The sequence below is a fragment of the Besnoitia besnoiti genome, chromosome I (assembly GCF_002563875.1).
Source record: "Besnoitia besnoiti strain Bb-Ger1 chromosome I, whole genome shotgun sequence".
Taxonomy (NCBI): domain Eukaryota; phylum Apicomplexa; class Conoidasida; order Eucoccidiorida; family Sarcocystidae; genus Besnoitia; species Besnoitia besnoiti.
In genome coordinates this window covers 1201177-1228178 of record NC_042356.1, presented here as the reverse complement: position 1 = coordinate 1228178, position 27002 = coordinate 1201177, and the positions used below count along the sequence as shown (strand labels likewise).

General features: G+C 62.4%; 2 protein-coding genes across 2 annotated transcripts; one reads left to right on the top strand and one right to left on the bottom strand.

Moving 5' to 3' along the window:
• Positions 1 to 663: 663 nt before the first annotated feature.
• BESB_001830 (uncharacterized protein) lies at positions 664 to 11454 on the bottom strand (the record flags this gene model as incomplete). Its single annotated transcript, XM_029358938.1, has 14 exons — positions 664 to 733; positions 1139 to 1242; positions 1608 to 1750; positions 2192 to 2307; positions 2753 to 2859; positions 3311 to 5888; positions 6406 to 6534; positions 7274 to 8110; positions 8384 to 8664; positions 8952 to 9395; positions 9689 to 9756; positions 10165 to 10256; positions 10408 to 10516; positions 11379 to 11454. 14 exons carry the CDS (start codon positions 11452 to 11454, stop codon positions 664 to 666), a joined length of 5154 nt encoding a protein of 1717 aa, XP_029221850.1.
• A 3241-nt stretch (positions 11455 to 14695) lies between these two features.
• BESB_001820 (AP2 domain transcription factor APVIIb-1/ADA2-B) lies at positions 14696 to 26226 on the top strand (the record flags this gene model as incomplete). The annotated part of the gene is made up of 8 exons (XM_029358937.1): positions 14696 to 16485; positions 16893 to 17131; positions 17647 to 17714; positions 18237 to 18883; positions 19254 to 19470; positions 19801 to 19983; positions 20375 to 21047; positions 21650 to 26226. 8 exons carry the CDS (start codon positions 14696 to 14698, stop codon positions 26224 to 26226), a joined length of 8394 nt encoding a protein of 2797 aa, XP_029221849.1.
• Between the last annotated feature and the right edge of the window lie 776 nt (positions 26227 to 27002).

Sequence of the window (27002 nt, the reverse complement as noted above, 5' to 3'; positions counted from 1 at the left end):
TTGAGCGAGAGAGGAGGAGTCCTCTTAGCGCCTTTTTTAATTTTCGCGAGATGCCGCGCCAAACGCTCCGCGGCTCTGCGCATTCCGCAGGCAAGAAATATCGCCCCTTCGTTCTCGTTCGCTTGGAAGCTGTAGTAATTATAATTGTTGATTCAGTATAAGCATATAACCAATCCGATAGTCAGATATACGATAGTATGCCTCTTTCTTGGTGTTACCTTCTTCGAGGTGCCGGCCGATCTCCTTTTCCCTTCCTCCCGAAAAAACTTTGCTGGTGCAGCTTTCGAGTCTGTTTTGCTACCCGCCAGAACGTGTCTTCTTTCATCTTCTCCCTCTAACGCATAATGTCCGCAGGCGCATAGCACTTTCACACACGTGCGCCGCTTACGGAAGATGTCAAGACGGCGACATCTCCTCCGCTCCGACCCTCGCTCTATCTTGGTTATGCATATATATATATATATATATATATATATATATATATATATATATATATATATATATATATATATATATATATATATATGTATTGCATATGCGCATGTATATATATATATATAGTCGTATATGTGTATGTATGTGTGTGCACGCATAACACACAGGGACTACCGCTTCCAGATGATGGAGATTGAAAGCCACGAGCAGCGATGAGCGGTTTTTCTGTTACTGGATGTTGCAGTAGGTTTCGCGGTCACCTTCGCTGGGGCGACCTCCCATCCTACCAAGGAAGTGCCTGCAAAAAGGAAAGAAGCAAAACATCGCCGCGCACTCAGAGCATGCACCAGCGACTCCAGAGCGTTTTCACATCAAGAAACACCTACGCCTGCGCATCCATATGTGACCGTGCAAAAAACTCTGTCTATCTATAGATATATCTGTCTATCTAGATCTGTCTATCTTGATCTATCTATCCATCCATACCTACCTATCTAAATATATCTATCTCTATGTGTCTGTGGCACACGAGACGAAAGGACGAGGAGATTCAGTGGACAGGTACACGCGCAGCTCCGCAGCGAGAAAGAAAGCAGACACGGCGAGAGCCGACGGCGAAGCGACAGAGCCTCACGGCAGAGAGTGGGAAGGCGGAGGCGCGCGTGTCCGCAGAGAAGGCAGCGCGAGCCGAAAGGCAGCGTACCGAATGATTTCAGGGCGGAAACCTGTGAAGATGCCCGTCGACGAGACCGTCTCTTCGTCCATGAGGGCTTGGTTGTTTTTCAAAATCTTCAACGCCTTCTCATCCTGAGCAACATTGGGAAGCAGTCCACGAATCTTTTGTCTCCACGCAGCTGCGGAAAGGAAGCTCCACCGTGGTCGACGCTCTCACCCGCGGCGCGCGGAGACTCAGAGACGCATGCACGTGTAAACGGCGGATTCTAGGGTTTAGGGAGTGTAAAAACAGCGTCGAGCGTCTAGCCGCATGCGCAACACGAACACACAGTCGATGACGCAAACATCGAAGCGAACTACACCTAGCCGCGCCGTACGCCGCTCTCGCTTCGTGTCTCTAGCTCTCTGAATTTGTAGATCTTTCTTTCTCGCTCGCAGTCCCCTCCTTTGATAAGCGTGGTCGCGCCTCCGTGACTGCATCGAGGAGCTACGCGTACGAGTGCGAAAGGAGCTTCAGCGGTCGGCGACCAAACTTTGATGAAATCGTCGATGCCGCTCGTGGCGATGCATGCGCCGCGGGGGTGGACAGCGACGCAGTTCACGTGGCTCTCGTGGCCGCGGAGGATGTTCACGACCTCACCTGAAAGGAAATTTGAGACACGAAACGCCTGCTTAAACGCGCGCCGCGTCGCGTGGGAGGCGGTCGGAAGACGTCGCGTTTCCAAGAGAACAGAATCTCGGAGGAAAGACAGACACGTAGGCAGATGGACGCGCCGCAGCTCACACACGCGCGAGCCGCGCTGACTCGCCTCGTCGTCCAAAGTCGCCTCAGGGGACGCCCGCGCCTCCGCGACTGGGCGTCTTCGCACTCGAGCGAGCACCGGTTGCGGCGGCGGCCTCGGAGAACGCAGAGACGATCCCGCGCGTCAGAGAGCCGCCTCGCTCAGGACCTAACTTCGCAGGCTCAGTGGCCTGCGACACGACCTTCACACAGCGACCTTCACACAGCGACCTTTACACAGGGCCACCATCCCTGCACCACACACTCCAGCAGACTGGCTTCTAGGGGAACTTGCCCTACCGTCGTTCAAGCGCCACGCAAAGACGGATGCGTCGTCGCTGCCGGCGAGCACGTGGCCGTCGCCCCAGAAAGCAACTTCCTTGATGTCCGTCGCCGCGTTGCAGTGCCCCACGAACCTGGCGACCACAGCCGACACGCGCCTGACGAAACGCCGATTTCGACGCCTGCGGCTCTCGTGCACGCCAATACACTCGCGGAAACACGTGTATACACATATACATATACATATATATATATATATATATATATATATATATATATATGTAGAATACAAGTATGTACATGTATAGAAACGTAGATAGCTTTATTTATTTAGGACACATGCGCTTTGCTGCAGGCTCTGGAGGCGATATGACTTTCGTTTCTGCGTGCGCCGTCTGCCGCATGTGCACTCCGCGCACTCGCGGGGCGGCGGTCACTGGCGAGCCCACGGACGCCGGCGTATCCTCGCGACGGCATTTTCCCAAAGTCCCCTGCGCTTTTTCGTGTGAAACGAACTCCCGAGCTGCGGCGGGCCTGGAGGGGAGAGCCGCCCCGCCTTCTTTCTCCGGTTTGGCATACCTTCCGACGTCGACAGTCGGCGCCCAATTCGCGTTCAAAAAGTGCTGCTCGGCCTCGCGCGCAGTCGCAAAGGTCCAGCGCCACGACCCAGGTGCGAAGCCGTGCTTCTAAGGGAAAAAAAGAAAAGCAGGAAGCCACGACGACTCTGGCATTCAAGAGCGGCAGGCGGAGCCGCAGAGAGCAATTTGAAAGACCGAGGAACGTAAAAGACTCGCACCCGCCAGCGCTGCGCCCGGCAACCGACTGGCGCAAGAGTTCAATGCGCACCAAGAGGTACACGCAGACGCTTCGCAGACTGACTCAGAAGCACCGGGAGACGAAAACCGCCGCCGAGGTGGAAGGCCAAAAAACCGAGAAAGGAAACTGTCCAGAAACTGAACAACGCCAGCATTCGCGTGGAGAGCAGAAACCGCAACTGGCATCGCCCACGGTAGGCTGTTATTAGTTTGTGGAACTTGAAAACAGAGACCGAGAGAGTGAAACACGAAAACAGAACGAGAGAGAGAAACGAAAACAGAGAGGGTGCAAGACAGAATGGAAGACGGAGCGGGCACGAACCTCCAGCACGTCGACGGTAGGCCAAGTGTCTTCTTCGTCATCGTCCCAAAAGTATCGCCGCTCCACTTCGCGCGGCAGAAGTTCGTCGTCTTCTTCCCCTTCCGAGAAGGACGGCCAAGAGCTGTCTCGTGACCAGAACGAGGAGTCGTCGTCTTCATCCTCGGGATCTCCGTCCTCGGGACCTCCGTCCTCGGGACCTCCGTCGGGCGCTGCTATGAGGTCTCTGTCGAGAGGCCGCTCGCCTTCCTCGTCGCGCCTGCGCCCCTCTGCATTCGAGTCGAGCTCTTCCGCGGCGTCTGCGCGAGCGCCGCTACTGCCCTTTTTGTCGCGCGGGAGCTCTTCCGGCTGAACCCGGCGGCGCGCCCGGCCCGCGCCGCTTTCCTCTCCGCGCGCGTGACCTTCTGCCGCAGCGCGCGCGCCGCGCAGGCCGCCCCCCTCGGCGTCCGCCGCGCAAGAATCCTTCTCCCTGTCCCTTCGCCACCGCCTGGAGGTGTCGAGAGAGTCGGCGGCGCCCGCCTGGCTCCTGGGCTCAACTTCACTCGCATCCGCATCTGCTTCCGCATCCGCATCTGCATTCGCCTCGAGTGCGTCGGCGTGCGTCGCTGCGGAACCCCCTCCAGGGCGGCCTCCTCCTCCGCCCTCGCCGGCGTCTCCGCCCCGCATCGATCGCCCCTGGAGCTGCTCCACGCGCAGACTGGGTTCCTCGTCGTCTTCGCTTCTGTCGCTCATGGAGCCCTCCGTGTGAGAAATGTGATCCGAGGAGATCTCGGATTCACCTGCTTCACGCATGCGCGCCAAGGCGGCGTCGTAGTCCTCTGCGCCGTCAGAGCAGAGGCGGCAGTACTCTTCCAGGGCGACGTCGGAGTTGTAGTTCTCTCCGCGTCGCTCCGCCGCCTCGTCGTCAGCGGAGGACTCGCTGAACGACTCCTCGTCGCGCCGCCGAAACAGTGAGAAAGAATGGAGTGCGCGCACCCCCGAAGAAGACTCTCGATCTGAGTCGCCGCCGCTGCGGACCGCCGTGCGCCCTCGCGGTCCCCGAGCCTGCGGCGCGGCGCCCGCTGAGACCACAACGCCGGAAGCAGACGACGCAGCGAACGTGGCGGCGGTCGGCGAGCCCGAAGAGGAGGAAGAAGAGGCGAAGGAGGAGGGAGACGAGGCGGCAGACGACGCGGATGGCGAGGAGGCGGCCGCGGCGCGGCGGAGGCGCTTCGAGAGCCGGCGCGCGCAGGAGGGGTGCTCGCGTCCGCTGTCGCGCGCTGTCTTCCGCTTCGCGAGGAAACTCGGAGTCCCGTGGCTCCTGCCCGGGTGTTTCCCTTCCTCCGCGCGGCCTTTCCTCACTTCCGCCGCGGCGGCGCTGCAGGCAGGCGGCAAGGGGGAGAGCCGGGGCGAAGCCCCGTGACCTGTGTCGCGCAGAGTCCTCGGCGGCGCCGCCGCTCGGTCTCCGCTCTGCGGCCCGTCTGCGGCTTTCTCGGCTTCGCTCTTTCGCGCGCTGAGTTTCTCAGAGTCTACAAGTTCCCTCCTTCTAGGGTTCGCCCCCGACTCCTTCGATGCTGAACTTTCGCGGCGCGCACCCTGCCCGCTGCCGCGAGCGCCGCCGCCCCGCGCTGCGTCGGCGTCGGCGTCGGAGTCGGCGTCGGCGTCGGAGTCGCCGCCCTCCTCAATGTCTTTCGGCGGGCGGCGCCTGCGGAACCATGTGCGCAGTTTGCTGCGGAGGAGGCGCTTGAGGAAGACGAGCGGAGGCCAGCCCTGCCAGGATGGCACGCGACAGCGGTACGCGTAGCCGACAGCCGGATGCAGCCAGAGAGGCCGCGACGCCTCTTCCGAGTGCTCGACGAACAACGTGGAGGCCTCCAGCGTCCGCTCCATCGCTTCCTCAGGTGTCTCCGCCCGCAGCTCCTTCCTCGTCTCCCGCGCCGACGAAGAGGAAGAAGCGGACGAAGAAGATGAAGAACACGCGGCAACAGAGGACGAGCAGGTAGAAGAAGCAGAGGGAGAAGAGGAGGCGGACGGAGAAGAAGAAGAGGAGGAAGACGAGGAAGCAGACTGGGTCGTGGGGTTGTGACTTATGTTTGGTTGACCTGTGCCAGGAAGCTTGTCTGCTTTATCGCTTTGCGAAGGCGGTTTGGCAGAAATGGACTCCGAATCCGCTTCTGGCGGATCAGCGTCCGCGTCAGCCGGCTTGCTCTCAAGCGCGGCGTACGCACAGCACATCCCGAGGCTGCGTGTGAGCGGCGCTTTCTCCGGACGCGTCTCGCGCTCAGATCGCCTTTCCTCCGCCGCGTCGCGCACCGCCTCGTCTTCCGCTTCGCGGCTCGCGGCGCGCGGCGCAGGCCTGCCGGCGGCGGAGGCCACCGGCGCAGGCTCCGCCGTAGCCGGCCTCCCCCCCAGAGCGGCGGCAGCGGTCGGAGCCTCGGTGCGTCTCCCGAGTCGTCCGCCGGAGCCCGACGCCGCGTTCGCCTTCTCGCGACCTGACGCAGAGCGGTAGTACCGCGGACTGTGCACAGGCGACGGCGAGAGCGCTGCCGGGAAGGGACGAATCCCCGACCCGCCCAGAACGCGTGGAGCAGGTCGCTGCCGACTGAAAAAGAAGAAAAAAGGAAAAAGAAAGGACGAGCCGCGGGAAGCGTGCAACACGGCCGCGCGACTTTGGAGAGTTTGGGCGCCTTGTGGAGCGTCCGCATGACGTCGGGTATCTCCACGCGCAAGCAGATTAACACACAAGGAAATATGCATGTTTTCGCACACGACACGTGCTCGTCGCACCGGCTGGCGACGCGAATAGTCTGCCCAACCTCAAATGCTAAACCCCAATTGCCTTCGTTGCCTGTCTGTCGCCTTCGCCGTCTGCGGATAGTCACAGCCCCGAGTGATGACCTCGGACGGAGAGCTTTGTGGCGACATTCCCTTGCGTCCCTACCACCCGCCACAAACAAGCATATATGCATATATACCTACCTAGATATATATATATATATATATTTATATATATATACATATACAGATACAGGTATACGGAGCAACTATTTTGCGCTGCCTGCTACCAGTTTGAACGTGCAAACGAGGGGGGATGGAACCGCAGCTGGTTTCAGCCTCACCAGAGTTCTTTGCTGATCTCCTTCATGACGCGGCTAAAATCCGGCACGTTAGGGAACCGCTTTTGGCAGTCTCGAGCGACGCGAAACGCGACAATCGGGCGACGGGTTTGTCGCAGCGCCTGGATGCGTCTGCTCAAAGAAAGAAAAACTCGAGCGCAAGAGACATGAAAAAGAACGACAGGAAGAAATTGAGACCTCCGCCAAGACAGCGGGGGCACACGGGCGAAAAGCGACCTGGGGCCGCCTCGACGCCGCCGAGCTCAGTGTACGGACGCAGTCCCCCACAGAGCGAGCGAAAAAAGTGAAAAAACGACGCGAGGCGAGCGCAGAAAACAAATGCTACGCCAAATCAGGGACGTTCATGGCGACACATAGAAACGCCCTCCAGATAAGACTTGTTGGTGATACAGCCAGAACGCGAACCGATTCTGGCAACCCTGAACGACACGCAAGGCATGGGGCGCTACAAACACGCTCCCACATACATACATTCATATGCATACATACATATACAATCATATACATACATACGTACATACATATACATAAATACATCATACAGATATCCTAACTACAGTCAAATGCATACATACAAACATTCACATATACGTTGATATTTTTGTGGGGACGCGGCCTTTGTGGTATGTGTAGATTAATCCATGTCCGCGTGTGCGCGTGACGACCAGCCTCTGAGGAGGGCGACAAGGAAGCCTGAGGCGGGGACTTCTGCCGCTCAAAGGCCAACGCACTGAAATACATAAAGAATATAGTATTTTTATATATTGGTATATTTCTATATACCACCAAGCACTTGCGCATGTGAGTTGTGCATGCAGGGGCTCTGCCGAGAAGTTCACAGAGGCCACACCTGTAGAACGTCTTCGGGTTCTGCGGGGCGAGACAGGCGGCTTCCACGGCGTCGCGCTCGGCTGCGAGGTCGTCGCCTCGCGCCGCGCGCTTGATGAACGCATGCGCGCGGTTGCAGAGAAGCGGCACGCGCAGGTCTGCGTCTGTCGCTTCGTTCAAAGCTCGCGTGAGAAGGACGATGGCCTGCACGTACTCCCCATTTCGCACTGCAGGCAAAAGAAACAGAAAAAAGAAGAAACGCCTCCAACCACGCGAAAGCTCAGACAACACGGGAGAGAGAAAGAGCCGCCCCCCGCCCCCCCCAGGTCTTTGCTGGCCGTTCAGTCTCTGCTTTCTGCGCGTCTCTCGCGTGCCTGCGACCTGCGTGGCCTCTCCCCACCCTCTGCATCGGACTCGCCGCGCGTCGCGTTTCCCATTTGCCTTACGGTGTTGGTTCGCGCGCGCTTGCATCTCCTTAACGGCCTCGGCAGGCGTGTGCGACGGCAGAGCTTCGCGGTCCTGTCGCGTCAAGATGCCCGCGCACGCGTAGCGCGCCCTCCGCAGCTCCGCCTCGACTGGCGCGTCGCTGGGTGCGCCGTCGACGACGGCGGAGGCCTCCGGCTTCGCGTCCTTCTGCACTGACGCAGACGCCGCGGCGGGCGGCGCTCGCCTCGCAGGCTTGTCGCCGCGCGCTCGCGTGCGCCTGCCGCGGCGACGCTCCACGCCTCGCACGCGGCGCCAGTCGTAGGAGACAGGCAACGAGGGCTGGGCCTGCCGCGAGGTCACGTCGAGGAACGGGAACACGTAGACCTGCTCGCCGCTGTACGTCGCACCCAGGCGCCGCCCGTCGGGGGACCAGCTGCGCACCGAGAGCGGAAAGTCAGTGGCGCACACACGGTTTCAAATGACAGGCGGAAGCCCTCACGCGCAAGGGCCGAGACAACGCATTCTACCGGCTACGTATTTCTCCCAACAAATCGAGCGCAGAAGGCGTAGCGTGCTCCCCCCTCTCCCTCACCCCTCCCCGGCGACTAGTTCGTTTCGTGGTTTGCCTCGCGCCTCTGCCGCCTCTGGCGGGTTCGTTCGGATGCAGTTTTCACTCTAAGCCCTGAACGCTGGGGCGACGGCTCACCTGAGATGCGTGACCGTGAGGAGGCGCGCGAAGCGTCTCTCCCAGTTCGGGTCGAACTCGAAGGGGACGCTCCAGAGCGTCGCAGGCAGAAACGTGTCGCAGGGCATGACGTGTCGGAGGTCTCTGCCGCGGCTTCGCCTGTCCGCGCCGTCGCCTTCGCCGCCTCCCTCGAGGCCGCTCCCCAGCGACAGCATGCGCCGGTCGTAAACGCGCAAGAGAGGGTCGTTCGCGGCGATCGCGATGTACTCGGGCTGCTGCGGATTCACCGCGACGGCTTTCACCTGCACACACGCGCGCGCCAAGCCCCGACGCGTTACCAGAAAAAGCAGATCAATAATCCTGTCTCAGAGAAGATGACTGCTCCACGCAGTCATGCTGCGACCGAGCGGCACCGCGCACACACAACCCCTACCTCTACCTTTCCCCCCCTCTCCTCTCCCTCCCCTCCTGTCCCCCCGTGCAACGACGCCTGCAGCCGAGACAAGCCCCGCGACAGCCGGGTGGAGTCGGCGCGGAAATGCGCGCTCGAGAGGAGGAGGAGGCGAGGAGTCGACCGCCGCGCGCTTACCTGAGGCGCTGCGCGGCCGCCGCCGCGCTGCGCAAACTGAGCTTCGTAATACGCCTCTCGCAGGAGTCGCCTGTCTTTCGTGAGCACCGAGCGGGGGTCGCGCAGGAACATTCTCCGATTTAGCAAGTCGAGGTGGTCGGCTCCCTTGCGCCCACTGGCTGAGCTGCTGCGCCTGCGGCCGCTCGGCTGCGCAGGCGGAGAAGCAGCGACAGGCGAGTCTCCAGCGCGCCGCGCGCGATACCCCTGAGGAGACGCTCCCGCACCGTCACGCGCAGCGCCCAGAGACAGCCGCAGAGAAGGCCGCGAGAAAGAAGAAGCGGAGGCAGAGGCAGAAGCAGAGGCAGAAGCAGAGGAAGAGGAGACAGAAGACGGCGACGGCGTGAAGGCGAGGCGCACGCGGGCCGCAGCAGCTTGCCGCGGTCGCGGATGGAGACTGATGAGAACCTGGGAAGAAAAAAGAAAGGACAAAAGAACGGAGGCCTGTGCGCAGACAGCCGCCTCGTGAGGGGGCAAAGCGTCGAACGGTGTGAGAGGAATCTGCGCTGAGAGGCCAAAACAACTGCCGACGTCGTGCCCCAGAGCGGCGGATCGCCGCCGCGAACCCTTACGTGGCGAAGCCTGGCACCTCTCTTGGGCAAACGAAAGCAAGGAGGAAGCCGAGCTCGTTGCACATATATATATATATATATATATATATGTATAGGAAATAAGGAAGACTCGGAAGGAAGAGAACTTACGTTGGGAGCGTGGACGCCACCCGGGGCGCAGGCATGCAGCTCGCGGCTGTCGTATTGTCTGACTGTCCCTGAGGAGAGGACGGCAGACACCCGCAGAAGTACGCGGCCGTTTTTGGCTTTCTGCTTCCCTGAACACGTGTCTGATTCACATCGGACACTACAGCTTCTACATTACTGAATATGACTCCAGTTATGAGATGCAGAAAATCGAGCTCTCTGTGACTGCAGGAAACCCCACTGGCCTCTCTCTCTCGTCTCTCCTTCTATGCAGCCCCTTCTTTCGGCCGTTCTTCGGAGGCGCCTGCTGTATGAGAGCCTGCTGGCTGAGTCTCGCCTCTCCTCAGCGCGTCTGTCTGCGACCGCGCCCTCGCTGCGTTTTGAGCTTCCAAAGTCAGGACGCCGCATCGCCTGCCAGCTGACGCCCGCTTTCCGCGCCGGGTTTGGTCTGTCTTCGTTCTGCGCCGCCACACGCTCACCGTCTTCCGCGGCTGTCCACCAGAGATGCCGCGAGTCCCGCGGCAGCGTGGCGACGTGCTTTACACGCCCACTGTGGCAGTAGCACGCGAAGCTGCGCACACGCGGCAAATGTTTCAAACACAAAGATCAGAGAGAAGACGACAGGGCGCCCTGCCCAAAAGAGGAAAACCCCGAACGCGAAGCCTTCCCAGCAAAAAGCCGCGAAAGGCGAAGACGAAGCGGGCTGGGGTCTGCGAACTCACCTCGAGTTTCCTTCGCGAACCGAGCAGAGGCGGACTTCCCGGTCCATGGCGCCTGTCGCCACGTGAGAGTCGCCCAGAAACCCGACGCCAAAGATGTTCAGCGAATGCCCTGTTCGAAAAAGAATTCAATGCCCTGCGTGTTGAGGTAGGCGGCCACCGCAACAGGATTCCACGCGCGGCAGCAGCGGCGTTTTTCGAGAGCATGGAAAGACATCCATAAATCCATCTCCACCCATGGAAGCATTTGTGTGGGCACCCGCGTGATCCGGAGAAGGAGGCGCAAGGCATCCACGCGCCTGAGCACAAGGCTATAAGATAGCCAAGAGAACGAAGACTCGAGCGGCATTGCACAGAGGCGCTTGAGCGGAGGATGCAACCAGATAGCACGGAAAAAAGCGAGAAAGCGGCAAGAAAACGATCGCGCCAGGGACAGAAATCAAGAAAAGAAAAGCTCACCCGTGTTGATGATTGCCGCTGGCGCGTTTTTTTTCTGACGCTAGATCCCAAATGAGACACTGGCGATCGTCGCTGACGGAGGCGAGCAGCTGACCCTCCTCATGCCATGCCAGGCGATTCACACAGCCGCTGTGGCCTACAAACAAACCGGTTTTCGTCCCATATCCGGAAATCGTCTCGCCCTCTTCGCTAACACCCGTCTACAGAACAAACATTCAAATATATATACACCTATATACATATGTCTGAATGTTTATTTAACAGTAGCTATCGATCCGCATGCATGTCTGCGTCAATATCTATATCGGTAACTACATGTCTGTCTATATCTACCTATCTATATCTATCTATTTCTCTCTGTCTATCCATCCATCTGTCTACCTATCCGTGAAATGGTGCCTGTCCTTCTGCGAGAGATGGCAGAAGACACAGGCTGCTTGTTTCATGACCGGAGGCCGATGCAGACTGAGCCACAAAAACTTGTACCACTCCCTGCCACTCGCATGTACGCATACATGTCCAGCTGTAGATCGGAGATCCATCCCTGATTATCGTTAAAAACCAAATTATACCCCCAAAAAGTGGACACATACTTGGCTCATACCACCAGGTTTCTCGTCGAGTATGTGCACAAAATATCATATATATATTTATATATGTAATATATATATATATATATATATATATATATATATATATATATATGGATGAAATGGGAGAAATTTCTATATCTGTACCTGAGAGATTCCGTCGGTCTGAGAGGCGTGCCAGAAAGGCCTCGGACTGCGAGTGGCTCGCGCTGCCGAGCCGGGGGCGGGCCTTAGCCCTGCGTTCTTCGCAGAGGAGATTTTTTTCCATTTTCGCGAACACATGCGAGGCCGCCTCCTCTGCCCCCTCCCTAGGTCCTCTTGCCTCTCGCTCGCGAGGCTCCTTCGCCTGAGCGACTTCCGTCCTCTGTCGCTTTGCGTCGGAGCGGCGCTTTCGCACAGCAAGGATCTGCGCTCGCCCTTCTGGTTTCCGCTTCCTTTCGATTTCAAGTCAGGCGCCGCAGGGTCCTCCGCCGCAGTTTGCCCTTAGTTTGAAACAAATCGAGGGTTGCCCCTTCCGCCTCGACCAAAAGTTTGAGAGGGGAGACGAAGCCGACAACACTCACGAGAAGCAGAGAGGTCTCCGCTCTCAAACCTTGGCTCTGGCGAGCTACCTCGCACAGACAGCACTGAATGTCGCGATGTTTCCAGCGCTCGCTTCAGAGGTTGCACACCGGAAGATATGCTAGACGGCACACTAGAAAGAGAAGATCTCAAAACTTTGCGCAGGAACGGGAAGAGCGATGCGCGTGAACAGCTGTAGAAAAAAAAACGCGTGGCATCGGGACGGAGGGAGATGGCAACACACACGAAGATCTCGTCCGATTCAAGTGCATGGGCACCCTCCAGGCAGCATGTCGCGTTGCTGATACTCGAGTCTAGATTTTTTTCAGCTGCCTCAGACAAATGCTGGACGACGACGCTCTGGACGGCAGAACAAACTGGAAGTTGCCCAACAATCGAGGAAGAATGCGAGGCGCGGCGCCGCGCGATTCGAAAATCGATCCGGAGAGCGCTCCCGGGGCCCGTCATGCCTTTCCTCCCTCCTTTTCTTCGAGAAAAATTTCGCGTTATTCGCGAGATCGGCGCCAACACCGAAACACGCGAACTCGTCGATTCAAACAACAGAAGAGCGAAAGATGCTGTGCACAGTCTCCCGAGTTCTGCTTGTCGGAACCCCGTCTATTAGCCGGCTGCCGCAGACTTCGCTGACCCTTGCAAGCTCCAGCACGCGTGAAGCGGACTCTTTCACAACTCTTATCGAAGAGCCCCCTAGCTTTCAGCGTTGCAGGACAATCTATGCGGCAAAATCATCGACGCGAGACGCGAACCGTCACTGTCTCAAGAAACGCGCGGCGCCCCAGACACGCGGAACTTCGTCCGTGCCGGGTGGTGTGCGCTGTATGTACACCGGAATTCAAGGCACCTCCTGCGCGATGCCACCCTCCGCATACTTACAAAATCGTTTTGTCTGCCTCAACCGGAATTCATCCGAGAAGCTGACATCTCATCCGCACTTGCCGCTTTGCCCCTGCGACGTTCCTCCCCACGATCTGTCTGCCAACTGGCGTCGTGGCCCCTCCAGCGGCGCGTGGCGGAGGCAACGCTGGGCGGGCACGTAAACCAGGCTCTCTGCAGAGTGTGCCAGCGACGTTTGCGCAGACACGGCGGAGCACCCTGTAGCTTCTTTGTTCCTCGACAGCGCTTCTGAGCCCCTACGTCGGTGCTAATGTGCGCCAGTTCGCGTCAAACAGGCATCTAGATTGGGAGAGCGAATATCGCTGGCGAGTGCAACGAAGCGCCAAACGCTGTCGCGTCAGGCACAGTCAGCCGCCGTCACCGAGCGCACGGAGAACGATGAACAAATTCCTCGAGAATCCCTTTGAAATGTGTCTGCCAACAGGTTGCTCTGCGTCAACTCGCGTGGGTAGATGACCACGTGGTGACACAGATGTCGCTGTACTAGTCAAAGCACGGCGGGGAAGAGTATCGCTTGACACAGTCAGAGCTCCGCGCGCGCGTAGCTTGAGAGCACGGGCCGGCAGGCCTGTCATGCACACCCACGCCGGTGGCGATCCCCTCGAGGCGTAAGTCGGCTTAAAACTTGGAATGAAGCGAAGCTTGGCATTCCTCGCAGTTAGGCACAGTTCTTCAAGGCTCTTCGGCAGAAAAGAAGCGCGTAGCGCTCGGGACGAAGGCGGGCAGTTGGAATCGCTCTCGTGACCGCGCGCACACTCAGAAGGTGTCCGGGACGAAGAATGCCGTGTGTACGTCCTGCGGAGGTTCCTCGTGCGAGCGACACGTGGCTGAGGAAAAACGGCAAAAAACTGGACTTTCCTCAACATAACACCTTCTTTTTAACGGGTAAACGCTCTCGTTAAACGCCTTTGAGGCACTGGGAGAAACCCGGAAAGGACATCTGAAAACGACCGGGGCTCGCGCGCTGCCCGATCTCCGTCCGCTGCCTTTTTTGTCGCCCGCTTTGTCTGCTTCCTCTTTATTCTCGTTTTTTCTCTATAGATGTGCAAGTAGAAATCCCTGCGGCAGTTCATTGCTTCCCATACACACCCGTGCGGTAGTTCTGGGGTACATCGTAGGCCACTAGCGGTTGTAAGGCACCATTCTCTCCGGCTTTTTCGGCAGTTAACGCCAGGAGAGCACTCGTTCTCTTCTGCTGGGCTTCCGTTCCTCCGTTGAAAGAGGTGCTTCCGCTTTCGCGACGTTCTCTTTACGTTTTCTGCCGCGTTTGGCCTCTCGTGCGCCTCGCACCGGCGATTTTCAGTTCGCGAGCCGCCTCGAAGTCCGGCCTCGAGCCCATCCACCGTCCCGGTTGTCTCATGGGGTCGCTATGCTCCATTTGCTCACGACGGTTTTCTGCTTCGGTTCCCTCCCTTTCTTCTTCTCTCCTCTCTTCGCCCCCTTCATATCTTTACACCCCCCCCATAAAGGTCGCATCTCGCCGGCATCCCTCCGCCGCCGTCTGAGCTCGGTGAGCGCGGGGCCTCCTCCTGCGCCCTCGCGGCCGGCGCCTCTGCACTCGTCTTCTCTCTCTTCCCCCGTAGTCGTGCGGCCTTTCTCTGCTCGTCCTGCGGCTCTCCCTCTGCGCCTCCCCCGGGGCACTCCTTCGCCAGCTCGTCTCCTCTGTCCTCTCCTCGGACTCGCCGCTCGCGCCTTCTGGCCTCTTTACCACTCCCTCTCACTTCTCGGCGTCGCCTTCGCGCGGCCTCGTTCTCTACGTCTCAAAGATGCGCACGCGCGCAGAGCGCGAGGGCAAGGAGAGCAGGGCCGAAGGCGACAGACGCAGAGGGGCGCGGGACGGTTCGCAGCGAGACCGCGAGAGAGTCAGCGGCGAAGAGGAGGAAAATGACGCGCTGCCAGAGAGCGCGAGCGGCCGGAAACACGCGCACGAAGACGGCAGCGATGCAGGAGCCGAGGAGGAAGGACAGGCGGGACGGCGACCTGGCGCGCGCGCCACGAGGAAGCCGCGCGTCGCAGTCCGTCTCGACTTGCGTGCGGTCGGCGACAGTGAGGCGCGCGAGCGAGACGACCTGAGCGAGCTCGTCGGCGCTCCAGGGGGCGCGAGGACGCATTCGCCCGCCAGCAACCTGCCCGCGTGCGGCAGCAGAAGTGAGGGTTCCTCTTGTCTCTTCTTCTCGCCTACTTCTTCGCTGTCGCCGCCGAACGGGCAACCCGTGCGAAGTGCTTCGGGGTCTGCGGCATCTGCAGAGCCCCCGCGGGGGCAAGCTGCCTCGCCGAGAGGCACGCGGCAGTCTCTGCTCGCCGCCTCCCCGCCCACTGCGTCGCCCTGCTCGGAAGACGCAAGGTCGCCTGTGCCGCCGTTACCTTCGTTGGCGGCGTGCGCGGCCTCTGAGCGAGACCGACTCAGTCCGCTCTCGCAGGAGTCGCCGCCGTCCCGCGCGCTGGCACCTACGACTCCAGGAGCTTCTTCGAAGGCGTGGTTCGAGCCGCCAAAGCGTCAGGGGGGGAGAGGAAGGGGCGATGAAGCTGAACGCGCGGCGTCTCCCTGCGACGAGAAGGCGCCTGCTCTGCCGGCGGAGACGCCCGCCGCGCCCTCCGCCTTCTCCTCGCCTCCGTCGCTCTCTGCTGCGGCCGTCAACGGCAGCAGAGGGCCCTCGTCGCGGGCGGCAGCGCACGGTAGGCAAAACTGGGCGAGGGCGCGCCCGCGAGAGAACGGCCGGTTTGTGAAGCGCCAGGGCGCGGAGGACGCGTCGCCGTCGCTGGCGTGCTCCTCCTCGCCGTCGTCTCCGCTCTCTGCGTCCTCGCCTCCCCCGGTCTCTTCGTCTTCCTGCTCGCCCCCCGTTTTTGGCTCGTTGCCCTCTGCGTCGTCGGCAGCTGCGCGCGGCCTGCGCGCGCGGATGCGAACTACCGGCTCCCGAGGTGGCGACGGTGCGCGCAGAAGACGCACCTTGCTTTCGCGCGCCCACGCCGCTGCACCCGACGAGGAAGACAGCGGCGCAGAGGACCGAGAAGAAGTCGAGGAAAGCGAGAGAAACCGACGTGCCGAGGGCAACCCCCCGCGAGCGCCCTCGCGCGCCGGCGTTGTCACGCGCTCGTCTTCGATCGCCGCATCCTCCGCCGCCGCGCCTGCGGGCAATGCGCCGTCCTCTCCCATGGTGCTCGCCTCGACCCCCGCGCCGGCCGCGACAGCTGGCGCGTCTCTGTCTTCGATGCGGAGAGGCGAACGAGAGACACTCGAGCTGTCCTCCTCCGGCTCCTCGCGCGCGTCTCGTTCAGCCCTCGCCAGGTCGTCGTCGCCAGTCCCTCCCCCCGCCCGTGTCTCTTCGCTCCACAGCGACGCTCCAGAAGACGAGGCGCGAGCCCCTCACACGAGGCGCGGAAAGCACCGTGGCGACGGAGAGGACACGGAGAAACCGCCACGCGGCGACGCCGAAGACGCCAGAGGCGAAACGCCGACCCAGGGCGCCACGCGCCCCGTCCTCTCGTTCTCGCCCTCGTCGCCCGCGCGCAAGAAACAACCGGAAGCCGACAATGCCCGTCTCTTCGGCGCCAGATGGTAGGCTGTCATCGCCTGCTGCGGCCGCCCTCGCGTGCGTGCTGTCCTCACGCCTTCCCATCGCCTTTGTGACCTGTCTTGCATATGTCATCTCTGTCGTCCTGCTTGCGCGTCTAATCGTCGCCCTGCTCCTTTCCTGGTCGCGCGGGGGTAGCGCCATTTTCAGCTTTGGCTAGTTGGCTCGTCGTTCGCATTTTGCGTGCGTCTTCGGTGCTGCGTGTCGTGTCTTAGGTGAAGCGTGAATCGTCGGGCGAGTCTCTTCTCGGCTTTGAGCACGTTGGGCTCTACGTCCGCGGCTGGCCTGCGAGGGACGTGGCGGCATCCAGCGTACGAAGCCCAGCTCGTGCTCTCCCTCATGCGTGTGTATCTGCGTCTGTGTGTGTCTGTGCCACTCTGTCTCTGTTTAGGCGCATTAACGTGCAGACGGGTTTGAAGGAATTAGATCCCGAGCTGCTCGGCGTGGACTTCCACTGCAACGTTTGCGGCCGCGACGTGAGCGTTGGGCAGTGGCGCGTGCGGTGCGCAGAGTGCGACGACTTCGATTTGTGTCTCTTCTGCTTTGCGCGCGGCCGCGAAACCGGGACGCATCTGAACACACACGCCTACCGGCCTGTCCCGCCGAACCGGGAAGAAATCTTCGCTCCAAGTAGGAAAGCAACGCGCAAACGCCGAGGAAAAGGCATAGTGGACGCTGACGGGTGCTGCAAACGAGAATAACTCAATGCAAAAACATATATATGCATATATCTTCGTACATACATATACATATGCATATATATATGTGCATACATTTATCTGCATATACATATATATACATATATATATATATATATATATATATATATATATATATATATATATACAGGTATACAACTTTGTATGCTGCGTATGGGAAGCGAGGTGCCGCATGCAGTGTGGCGTGCTGTCGCAGTTGGCGTGAGAGAGAGGAGGTTATCTGTGCGAAGACCGCGAACTGGATGCGAGTGCAGCGTGGGCAGTACGCGGGGAGGTAGACGCGCGCCGAGGAGGCGGCTGCAAGCGAGAGAGGAAAAGCATTTCGCAGGAGCGGATGCGAGTTGGGAGTGTGGGGTGTGGCTGGCCGTCGCCTCTGTCGCCGCATGCGACGGGCTGTTGTCTGTTTTCGCATTTGTGCGTCTGCAGACTGGACGGCAGACGAAGAGCAGATGCTGCTGGAAGGCGTCAGCCGCTTCGGCCTCGGCAACTGGAATGTGCGTCCCAGGGCATGCACCAGACTGGACCGCAGTGCCATCACCTCCCTTTGGAGCTAGGAGCAAGCCTGTATCACATCTTTCCGCGTCCGGTAGTCAGGGTCCCCCCGCCGTGTGACTGAGTTTGAGACCGTCTGTGGTGACGCGCCTTCTCTGCGTTTCGCTCGCCTTGAGCCGCGCGCAGCTACCTTGACGTGCCGCCCTGACGGGGGAGGGGGGGGGTCGTGTCGCCTCATGCCCCTTGCAACTCGCGACAGCTTGGGTCCGTTTCCTCGTAAAGGCTTATGCGTGGATCGGCACACAGATTCCTCCCTGCCGCCGCCTGCCACCTTTTCTTCCGCATCGTCCGCCTCGTTCGCACTTCGTGCATTTATCGAACGACCCTCTCTCGGCCTCTCCTTGAAGACCGGCGTGTCTGCAATAAGGGATGCATGTGGCTGTCTGGCTAGTGCGTGTCTCTGGTGTCAAGCTGCCGCGCGACCGCTCACGGGACGCTCGATATCCTCTCCCTTTTGCATGCAGGAAGTCGCGAACTTGGTTAATCGGGTGGCGCTTCGCACCAAGACGAAGCAGCAGTGCGAGCAGCACTACATGAGCGTCTACATCGACTCGGGGGGCGTCCCAGACTCTCGGGGCGAGCCGCGCTCGTCAGCGGCCTCTCCGGAAGCCGGTGGCACAGCAGCCGAGAGCGCGCCTTCCAGCCTTGTTTTCTCTCCCGCCCTCAGACGGAGCGACGCCTCCGCACGCAGCGACGGCGAGACGCTCGCCCCGCGTCTCGAGGGAGCTGTGGCGAAGGCCGGCTGCGGCGGCAAAGATACCGAAAAGGGGCCCCAGACGAACAGCACGGGCGGCGAGGGTGTCACCGCGACTCCCGCCGCGACTCGCGCCGCCTTGGGCTCCACGCAAGGGGACACGAGGGGCGGCGGGGCGCTCGCGGGCCTGGGTGCCCTGACACGGCGCGCAGGCGGACCTGGTGGCGAGGGCGTGACAGTCACCTCCGAGCGAAGAGGAGCGGCCGCGAAGGAAAGCGACAGCACGCGCGCGACGGATGAAATCGAATCCGAAGAAGAGCTGACCCTGCAGGAACTTCAGGAGGAAAGCACCTCTTGGCATCCGCCGTGGATCGCAAAGCCCGTGCCTCCTCAGCCGCACCACAACAACATCCAGGGGTGAGGCCCTACGCAAGTCAGGAGTGTGAACTCCTCTAGACGCCTGCCCGCTGTTTGTGAAGCTGCATCCAGTCCTCGAAGCGTTGGCTTCAAAAGCGGCCTCGACATATATCGCTCTACTTGGCGGGGTTCCGCCGCGGCTCTGTGTCGTCGAGAGGTGTCGCGTGGGTTTTATAATCGGCAGCCGGTTACCAGGGGGGGGCGGGGGGGGTAAACATCTTCGGTTCAGTTAAAGCGTGCGCGACGCCCGCCTTGTCTGCCAGTCCTGCGACCCGCCCGTCGGTGAGATCCCCGCGCCTCGTGGAGGCGCGTGAGGCTGTCGGCCTGTGCGTCACCCGCCACCGCGAGCCGCGTGTCTTGTATGTTTCAGGTACCTGCCGCTACGAGGCGACTTCGACGTCGAGCACGACAACAACGCCGAGGCGCTCTTAGCCGACATGGCGATCGAGCCTCAGGAGCCGCCGGCCGACAAGGCGCTCAAGCTCAGCGTCGTGGAGGCGTATAACTGCCGCCTCGACGAGCGCATCTACCGGAAGCGAACGGTGCTGTGGAGGCACTGGGACGACCCAAAAGTCGCAAACAAAGAGGTGAGAGGCGCGCCGCGTGCTGCGTGCATTTACAGTGATGACATTCGGCATACATCGACAGACATGTGCGCATGCGTATGGGTGCGCTCACGTTGATCCAAACGCACATTTAGGGCTGTGGAAAGATGTAGTTTGTGCTGTGAAGCAGCGGGGAGGCGCTCGACTGCGGCTGGCGTCGCCGGTGTGTCCCGTGTCTCTTTCTTCTTCGCCCTGAGCATGGGATGGACTCTTCGATGTCCACTGGCCTGGCGACTGCATACATTCTGCGTCGCGTGCGAGCTCGTCGGCGCACAAGACGGCCTTTGCAGGCGCGCGTGTCTTTATTTTCAGAGGAGTCTGTCTCTGCTTGAGCGCGTCTACTGGCAGCAGCTGAGGCCTGTGCAGCGCTTCCACAACGATTCCGAACACACTGCCCTCGTCCGCTCGCTGGCGACGTACGCCGAGGCGATGGAGCGCTGCCGCCTCCTCAAAGAGTGGCGCAGTCTCGACTTGCGCACGCTCCAACACGTGATGGTAGGCTCCCTTTCATGTTTTCCGCGTTATGAGTGCTTGCGCGTTCCCCGCGCTGGCATCCTAGGAGTCGCCGCCTCAGCCGTGCCTCACCTGTGGCGCCGTTCTCTGCGCCGTTGTCTGCCGGCCGCTCTGACACGAGCGCTTCTTGAATCTTCAGCACATCGAGGCGGAAGGGCGTCTGCCTCGATTCACCGGTCTCTCTTCGTCACGCTGCTGGAGTGGAGACCCCATCTCGCCTTCGCCCCTGCGCCGGTCCTGCTGCAGGCATTCGGCAGCTGGATGTCGCCTCTGCAGACTCCCTCTCGACTGTCTCTTTCTGCGTTCGTCTTCGACCCTTCGCGACGTGCTGCCGTGTGTGGGGCCGTGCCGTATTTTCTGCGGATTCACGCAGGCGTACGAGGCCGAGAAGCAGCGGCGAAGCGCCTCGCAGGCCTCAGGCGCCTGGGCGGCCCTGTTCCCCGCCGCGTCGGCCGCAACTGGCGGCAGCTCAGCTTCGCTCGCCTCTCCGTCGCTCGGCGCGGGGGGCGACGGCGAGCGCGCGGGCCTTCTGCGGCAGTCGCCGAGGAGGCGCGAGACCGGCGACGCGCGCGCGATGCCCTCGGGCGCGAGGGAGGCGGCGTTGCGCGCCAACGGAAGTCCGTCTCCTCCGCCTTCCGACGACTTGCAGAGTGTCTCGGCGTCGCCAGAGGGCCCGCGTCCCCGAGACAGGAAGACACGGCTGGCGCTCGGCGCCTCGCCCTCGCCGTCGACCTCCGAGGAGGGTAGCGAAGAGGCGACGGGGGACAAAGACGGAAGCGAGCACAGCGTCGCAGACAGGGCGGAGAACGCCGGAGAGGCAACGAGCCGCGTCCGTAGTCATAAAAAGAGAGATCGGAACGAGACGGACGGAGACGCGGACGCTCACAAGGCGTGCAGCGAACCGCCCGAAGTCGAGCTTTGCAACGCCCTGCGGCTGCCGCCGCTGCTCTTCGACCTCGTGCTGCGAGCGCTCGCGGCGCAGGCGCAGGTGCTCCCTGCCGTGCACCGAGGCGTGCTGAGAAAAAAACGGAAAAAAGTCGGCACCGGTGAGAGAGAGAGCAAGAGATTCGGCCGCAACGACCGGCAATCCCAACTCGGCGCCGGCAAGGGCGGGCGGAAGGCCCCTGAGCGAAGCAGACGCAGAAAAGCGAGCGACGCTACAGTGGAAAAAGTCACTTGCATGCACCTGCGCCGCGGCTCAGTCGGGCCGCCACACGCCTGATAGTGTGACAGCAAAGCTTTCTAATTTATGAAGGAGGAGCTCTTCTCGCGCTTCCGTCTGGTCTTATTCGCCCTCGTGCTGTAACAGCTCGAGAGCGGCTGCTTCGTCTGCGTGGTGAGAGTCTCCACGCGAATCGGCGTGCAGGTGTTCGACGCCTCGTCGTCTGCTTCTATAACTTCTTGGTCAACCCTGCCTTCTACGCGTGACAGAAAGCGCCACAGATCACAGAGAGAAAACGTGACCTTTCGTCTCGTCCGCTCCCACCGCTTTCGAGTGTGCGCGTCTGCCAACGGCGAATCGGCAGCGGAAGAGCGCGACTCAGCTCCTGTCTGCTTTCCGTTGCACCCGTCGACTGCGTGTCTGTCGGGCACTCTGACGGGCCCTTTGATAGCGTCTTTTTTTGCGTTGTGCGCATTGCCTCTTCAGTTGGAAGCTTGTGGGACTTCGACGTGCGGCTGGACGTTGAGCAGAAGAGCGGCGTGTCCAGCGGCGTGGAAGGTCCTGTGGGCGGCTCCCTCGCGCCGTCACGTGTCGGCGCCGGCGCAGGGGAGCGTACGGCCTCGCCCTTCGCGCCTGCGTTCGCGTCCGCGACACCGGGAGCTGCGGCGGGCGGCCCCCCGCGGGCTGCAGGCGTCTTTGCCGCGTCGGACAGAGAGCCGAGCGAGGCCGCAGGCGCGTCGTCGCAGCGAGTTGCGGCGGGGGACGCTGAGCGCGCCGCCTCGGTCGCTGCTCAGACGCTCACGGGGCCCGCGTCGCGCGAGTTCGCAGGGGACACGGCTTTGGCAGAGTCCGGCTCGCTGCCGCTGCAACAAGCGGGCGCGGTGCGGCGGCACGAGTCCTGCAGCTCGCCGCCTTCCTCTGCGTCGCGAGCTCCACTGCCGGGTCCACGGAGTGCAGCGGCTTTCAACGCAGCGGCCGCCGCGTCTCGTCGCGGATCTCCGGCGCTGTGGCAGGGCGCTTCCGCAGCGGCCAGAAACGCGCCCGCAGTTCCGGAGCCCTGTTCGCAAGCCCACCCCTGTGCGTTTTTCGCAGCCGGGGCGTCTGCGCCAGGCGTGGGAGCGCTGAACGCGTTTGGGGCGGCTCAAGTGCCTTCGCAGCTGGAGTTCCAGAGGCATCTGCTGCAGCGACAGGGGGCGGCAGCGGCCGGCGGGAGCGCGTATCCGCAGGACAGGACTTCGCAGGTCTTCTCGCTCTCGCCACAGGGATATCCGTCGCGCCCTCCGTCGTCGCTGGTCACGTCGTCCGCCCCAGACGCGCTCTTCCCCCTGGCGTCCCCTGCGGCGCCTCCGACTCCGTCGCCCTTCGCTTTCGCACGTGCGCCAACTGGAAGGACCCCGTTCGCCGGGGCGGCCGCTGGGGAGGCTCAAATGCCCCTCTCGCAGACGTATCTGCAGTTCTCGCGGCGAGGCATGGCGCCCCAGCAAGCCGCCTTCTCACCCTGGACCTCGGGCGGCAACGAGCGGCTGCCCCCCCCTGGTGTCTCTCCGCACCATCTGCACTCGTCGCCCTACCTCGCTCAGGGCGGCGCAGCGCTGGACGTGGCGTCGTCGCTGTCGGCCTACGGCGCCGCCACGCTGGGGCCTGCGGGAGGCTCAGTCGCCCGCATGGGCTTCTACGGCACCACCAGAGGACCTCCCCCTCACATGGCTGGCGCCGCCGCCTACGAGCGGTACGGCTCCAGGGGCTACGGCCCGTACGCGGGCGCGGGGGCCTTCGGGCCTCCGACCGCTTCTCCGGCGGCCGCGGGCTCCGCGGCGCTGCAGCGGCTGCAACACTACCAGCAGCAGCAGAATCTTGTGGCACAAGGGGAGCGTGCAGGTTTGGGGACTTCCGCAGGTTCCTACAACATGTTGTCTCACGCAGGCGCGGCGGTCCTGAGCGGCTCGTTCCCGAGTGCGGGGGCGCTCAGGGCCCCAGGAGTGGAGGGCGGCGGACTTGGCTTTCCGGGCTCCTCTTCTTCGCTTCCGCCGCATGCAGGAGGCGAAGGAGGCCCGTACGCCCAGGCGCCTTCGCCTTTTTTCACGGGGTATGGACACCCGTCTTCTCTCTCTTCTTCGTCGCTTGGGGGCTACGGATCTGCGGCAGGCCCCGGCGTGCCTGCTCGGCACTCCGCATTCAGCGGTTTGCCGCTCGCCGCGCACCAGAGTGGCCTGCCACACGCTGCTTCGTCCTGGCTCTCCGGGGGAGGGGCGCACGCTTTGTCGTCTCAAAGCGGCGCCGCGTACCCGCGCGGAAGAGATGCGGCTGCAGCGGACGCGGAGAGTTTGATCGACGGCCGGGGCCTGGTCGCAGCGAGCAAGCGACAGGAGACGGCCGTTCCCGCGGCAGCGCGGCTCTTCCAGCGCGAGAGCCACATGGGGAGCTGCTGCCCGAGCACCTGGGCGTCCGGAGCGGCGGACATCATCCAGCCCTCGAATGGCGGCGACAGGGACGCTGCGTACACAGAGAGACTGCGAGAGAGCGAGGCGCAGACCTGGAGCGCAGGCGATGAAGACGGCGCCGGGGGCGGCGAGGTGGGGGCGGCGCCTCTGCCGGGGAACGGAGGAGGCCCAGAGACTGACGCAGAATGCGACGTCAGCGGAGAGGAAGGGCGACGCGGGAAGAAGCCCGAAGGCGTCGCGCGCGAGGGCGCCCCGGCGACAGGCGAGTCCGAGAGCTCGCGAGCATCTGCATGCGCTGCGGCTCGCTCCTCACTCCCTTCCTCTTCTGCACCCACCTGCGAACCCGGCGGGGCGGCGACGGGTGCAGAGGACGGCGCGAGGAGGAGGTCAGGCGAGGCGCGCGAGCCACCTCGGGAGTACGCGCAGACGCTGGAACGCGAAAGCTGGAAAGAGTTTGTGCTCCACCGTCTCCTGCCTCGCGTCCGCGGCATCCACTACGACTCCGCCGCCCATCAGTGGGTCGCACACTGGCCTGCGCCGGCCTCGACTGTGCCCGGCTCGGGCCCCGCCGGCGCGTCAGGGGGTGTCTCGGGCGTGCCCGAGAGAGTTGTCTCCTCCGGGCCTGGGCGGCAGGAGACAAGGGACGGCAACACGCTGTCGCTCGCCTTTTCAGTGAAGCGCCTGGGGTTCGAAGGCGCATGGTTCAAAGCCTGCGAGGCGCGGCGGAAGGAGGCTGAACGCATGCAGGACTTGGCTCTGGTTGCCGAAATTCGCACCGCGGAAACATCGGCGCCTTCCATCTTCGCCGCGCTCCAGGACGAGCTGCCCTCGCTGCCATTCTCCTCGAGCGACCTCGCCAGCGTCTTCGCGGGCGTCCCCTCTGGGGGACTGAATGGAGGCGCAGCGCGGCACTCCAGCGAGCCCTGCGGCCTGCCGACACCCTTCGGCCTGCAGAAGAGGGGCGACGGGCGTGGCTGCGAAGAGAAACGGGAGCCGCACAGCCACTCCCGTCTGGCTGCGGACGACGCAGGGAACGACGGCGACCTTGTCGAGCCCCGGACCATTCGTGGCTTGCGCGCAGGTGCGACTGTGCTCATGCAGGACGGCGAGGCTCTCACGCGAACGAAGGGAGACTCCTCCGTTTCCTTGAAGCAGAGCGACCAGCCCTCGCGCGCAGCTGAGGAGACGCTGCGAACACGCCCAGACGGGCTGCTGCCGCTGCGAGCAGCGTGGCCTGGCCACGGGGGACTGTCCCACGGGGCCTCCGACCTCAGGGCACACGGCAAGGGACTGCTGGAGATCGGCAGCGGACCGTACGGCGCCAGCGCTGCACCCGGGGAAGCGCCGGCGCAGCAGAACCCACACTCCCTTCTGCTTCCGTCGGCTATGTGCGGCTCCGGGGCCCGCCGCTGCCTTCAGGCGGGACTCGATCGGCAATCTGGCGTTCCCAGCCCGTTCCACACGCACGGTGTCGGCGACCGGCCGCAGGGCGGACCGTGCCTGGGGCCGTGGGGAGGCAGGGGTGGCGCGCCCGCGGTCGGGGTCTCGCTGGTGGGGCTCCGGTCGCTGATGCCGCCTCACGCGTCTCTCGCGCCGGGCGCGTTGCCGGCGGCGGAGGGTCAGACGGGGAAGGCCCTGGCATCTGCAGGAGGCCTTCTTGTGCATGGCGACGACGGCGAGAGGCGCGGGACTCTTTTAAGAGCGGGCATGCCTTCGCGCCACGCAGGGCTTACTGCCAGGGACGTGCTGCAAGCCTTTTCGGCAGACGGAGACTTTCCGGTGCTCCTCCGCAAGGCAGAGGACACGCAAGGCACGTTGGTAAACGGCTCCGCGCCAAGTGCTTCACGCAGCGCAACCGCCTTGTCTCCGGCTCCGCCGCCAAGCGGAGGAGGGAGGGTGCGAGGAGGCCTGACGTGCGGTCCGCGAGGCGGAGGGATACCGGCGCACCCCCAATGTGAGGCGGGCGCGTCAGGCACAGGCCCTGGAGACCGAAGACCGGGCGGAAACAGCTCCGCGGCTGTCGAGTCCGCGATGGAGCGAGAAGGACATTCTGCACGGTCTGAGCCGCTTCTGGCCTGGAGCGACGACGACGACGGACCCTCCTCTCGCGCCCGGACGCCCGCGAGCGGTGGAGCCGCTGAGAGAGACCCGAGGCCCTCGGCGCAGCCGCACTCGCCGAGACACGTCGGAGAAGGTGCGGGGGGTCGGGGCGACGAGGCAAGTCTCGCAGCCGCCGCAGGTGCGCAAGTGTTCATGCCGAGCCGCATGAACGGAACTGGGACAGGCGAAGGTGACGCGCAGGCGTCGTCGTCGTCGCTGCGCCCGCCTGTGTCTCCGTCCTCTTGGCTGGACTCCACCTGCGGCCTCCAGAGGCCGCTGCTTGCGCGACGCCTGGAGGAGGGGGGCCGACTGGAGGCGAGGGCAGCGAGGACGCGGAGCCGTTCGGTGCCGGGGGGGCTGACGACTAGGCGTGCGACGAGGCGACCGCGCATCACTTGCGCGAGCCGTGCTTCACCGCCGATCAGGAGAGAGCCAGACGCGAGTGAGGAAGGGGCGACGCGCTGGTGTCTCAGGCGACTTGCCCCTCCTGGGACGCGACTCCAAGCAGCGAAAGAGAGATGAGCGCGGCGCCGACCGCTGCGAAGGCGTCTTCAGAAACGACACCGACGTAGGCAGCAGAAGGAAGGGCGAGGCTTAGAGGAGGACGCAGTGGCGCGGGTCCTGCCGCTCCTCTTGGGCAAAGAAAGCGACAGGGGCGTTGGCGACGCGTAGGGGACGCCAGCGCAGCGACTTCAGGCACATGCGCGAGATTTAGAGGTATGTGGGAGCAGGGGCGAGACGCCGCCCCCCCCTCTTCCTCCGGTTCTTCCGAGGCCTGGATGTCGATGCTGCGGGGTGGAAGGGAGCGAGGGTGGCAGACCACGCTCAACTCGAGGCCTTTTCTCCGCCTTTAAGCGTGGCGCCTCAGGACATCCTCGCGTTATCGTGACGATTTGCGAGGGTCGCTTCAGAATTGTTCCGCTGGGAGAGAGGGCGGTGGCGGATCTCTCTTTCTCTCGCGGCCAGGGTGAGGCGCGGGGAGGAAGAAATGAAGTGCGGCCTGCGGCGGCACCAGGGGCTCGGGCGGCTTCCACTGTCTCGTTGTGGGTCGAAGTGGACGCTTTCCGGTCTTCAACGCAGAGGTCGCGATGTGCAAACGCAGCGAAAGCAGACGCGGGAAGGCATGAACGTGAGCCGCCAGCTAAACGACGGAGAAAGAAAGAGACAGCGAGGCCTGAAAGAAATTTGCCTCCGCATGTACCATGCGCAGTGAGGTGAGGGCGTGAAGCGCCATCCGACCGAGGCTGGCGAATGAAGAGTGGTGGCAAGAAGCCGCGGAGCGGCTTGAGCGCCAGGGC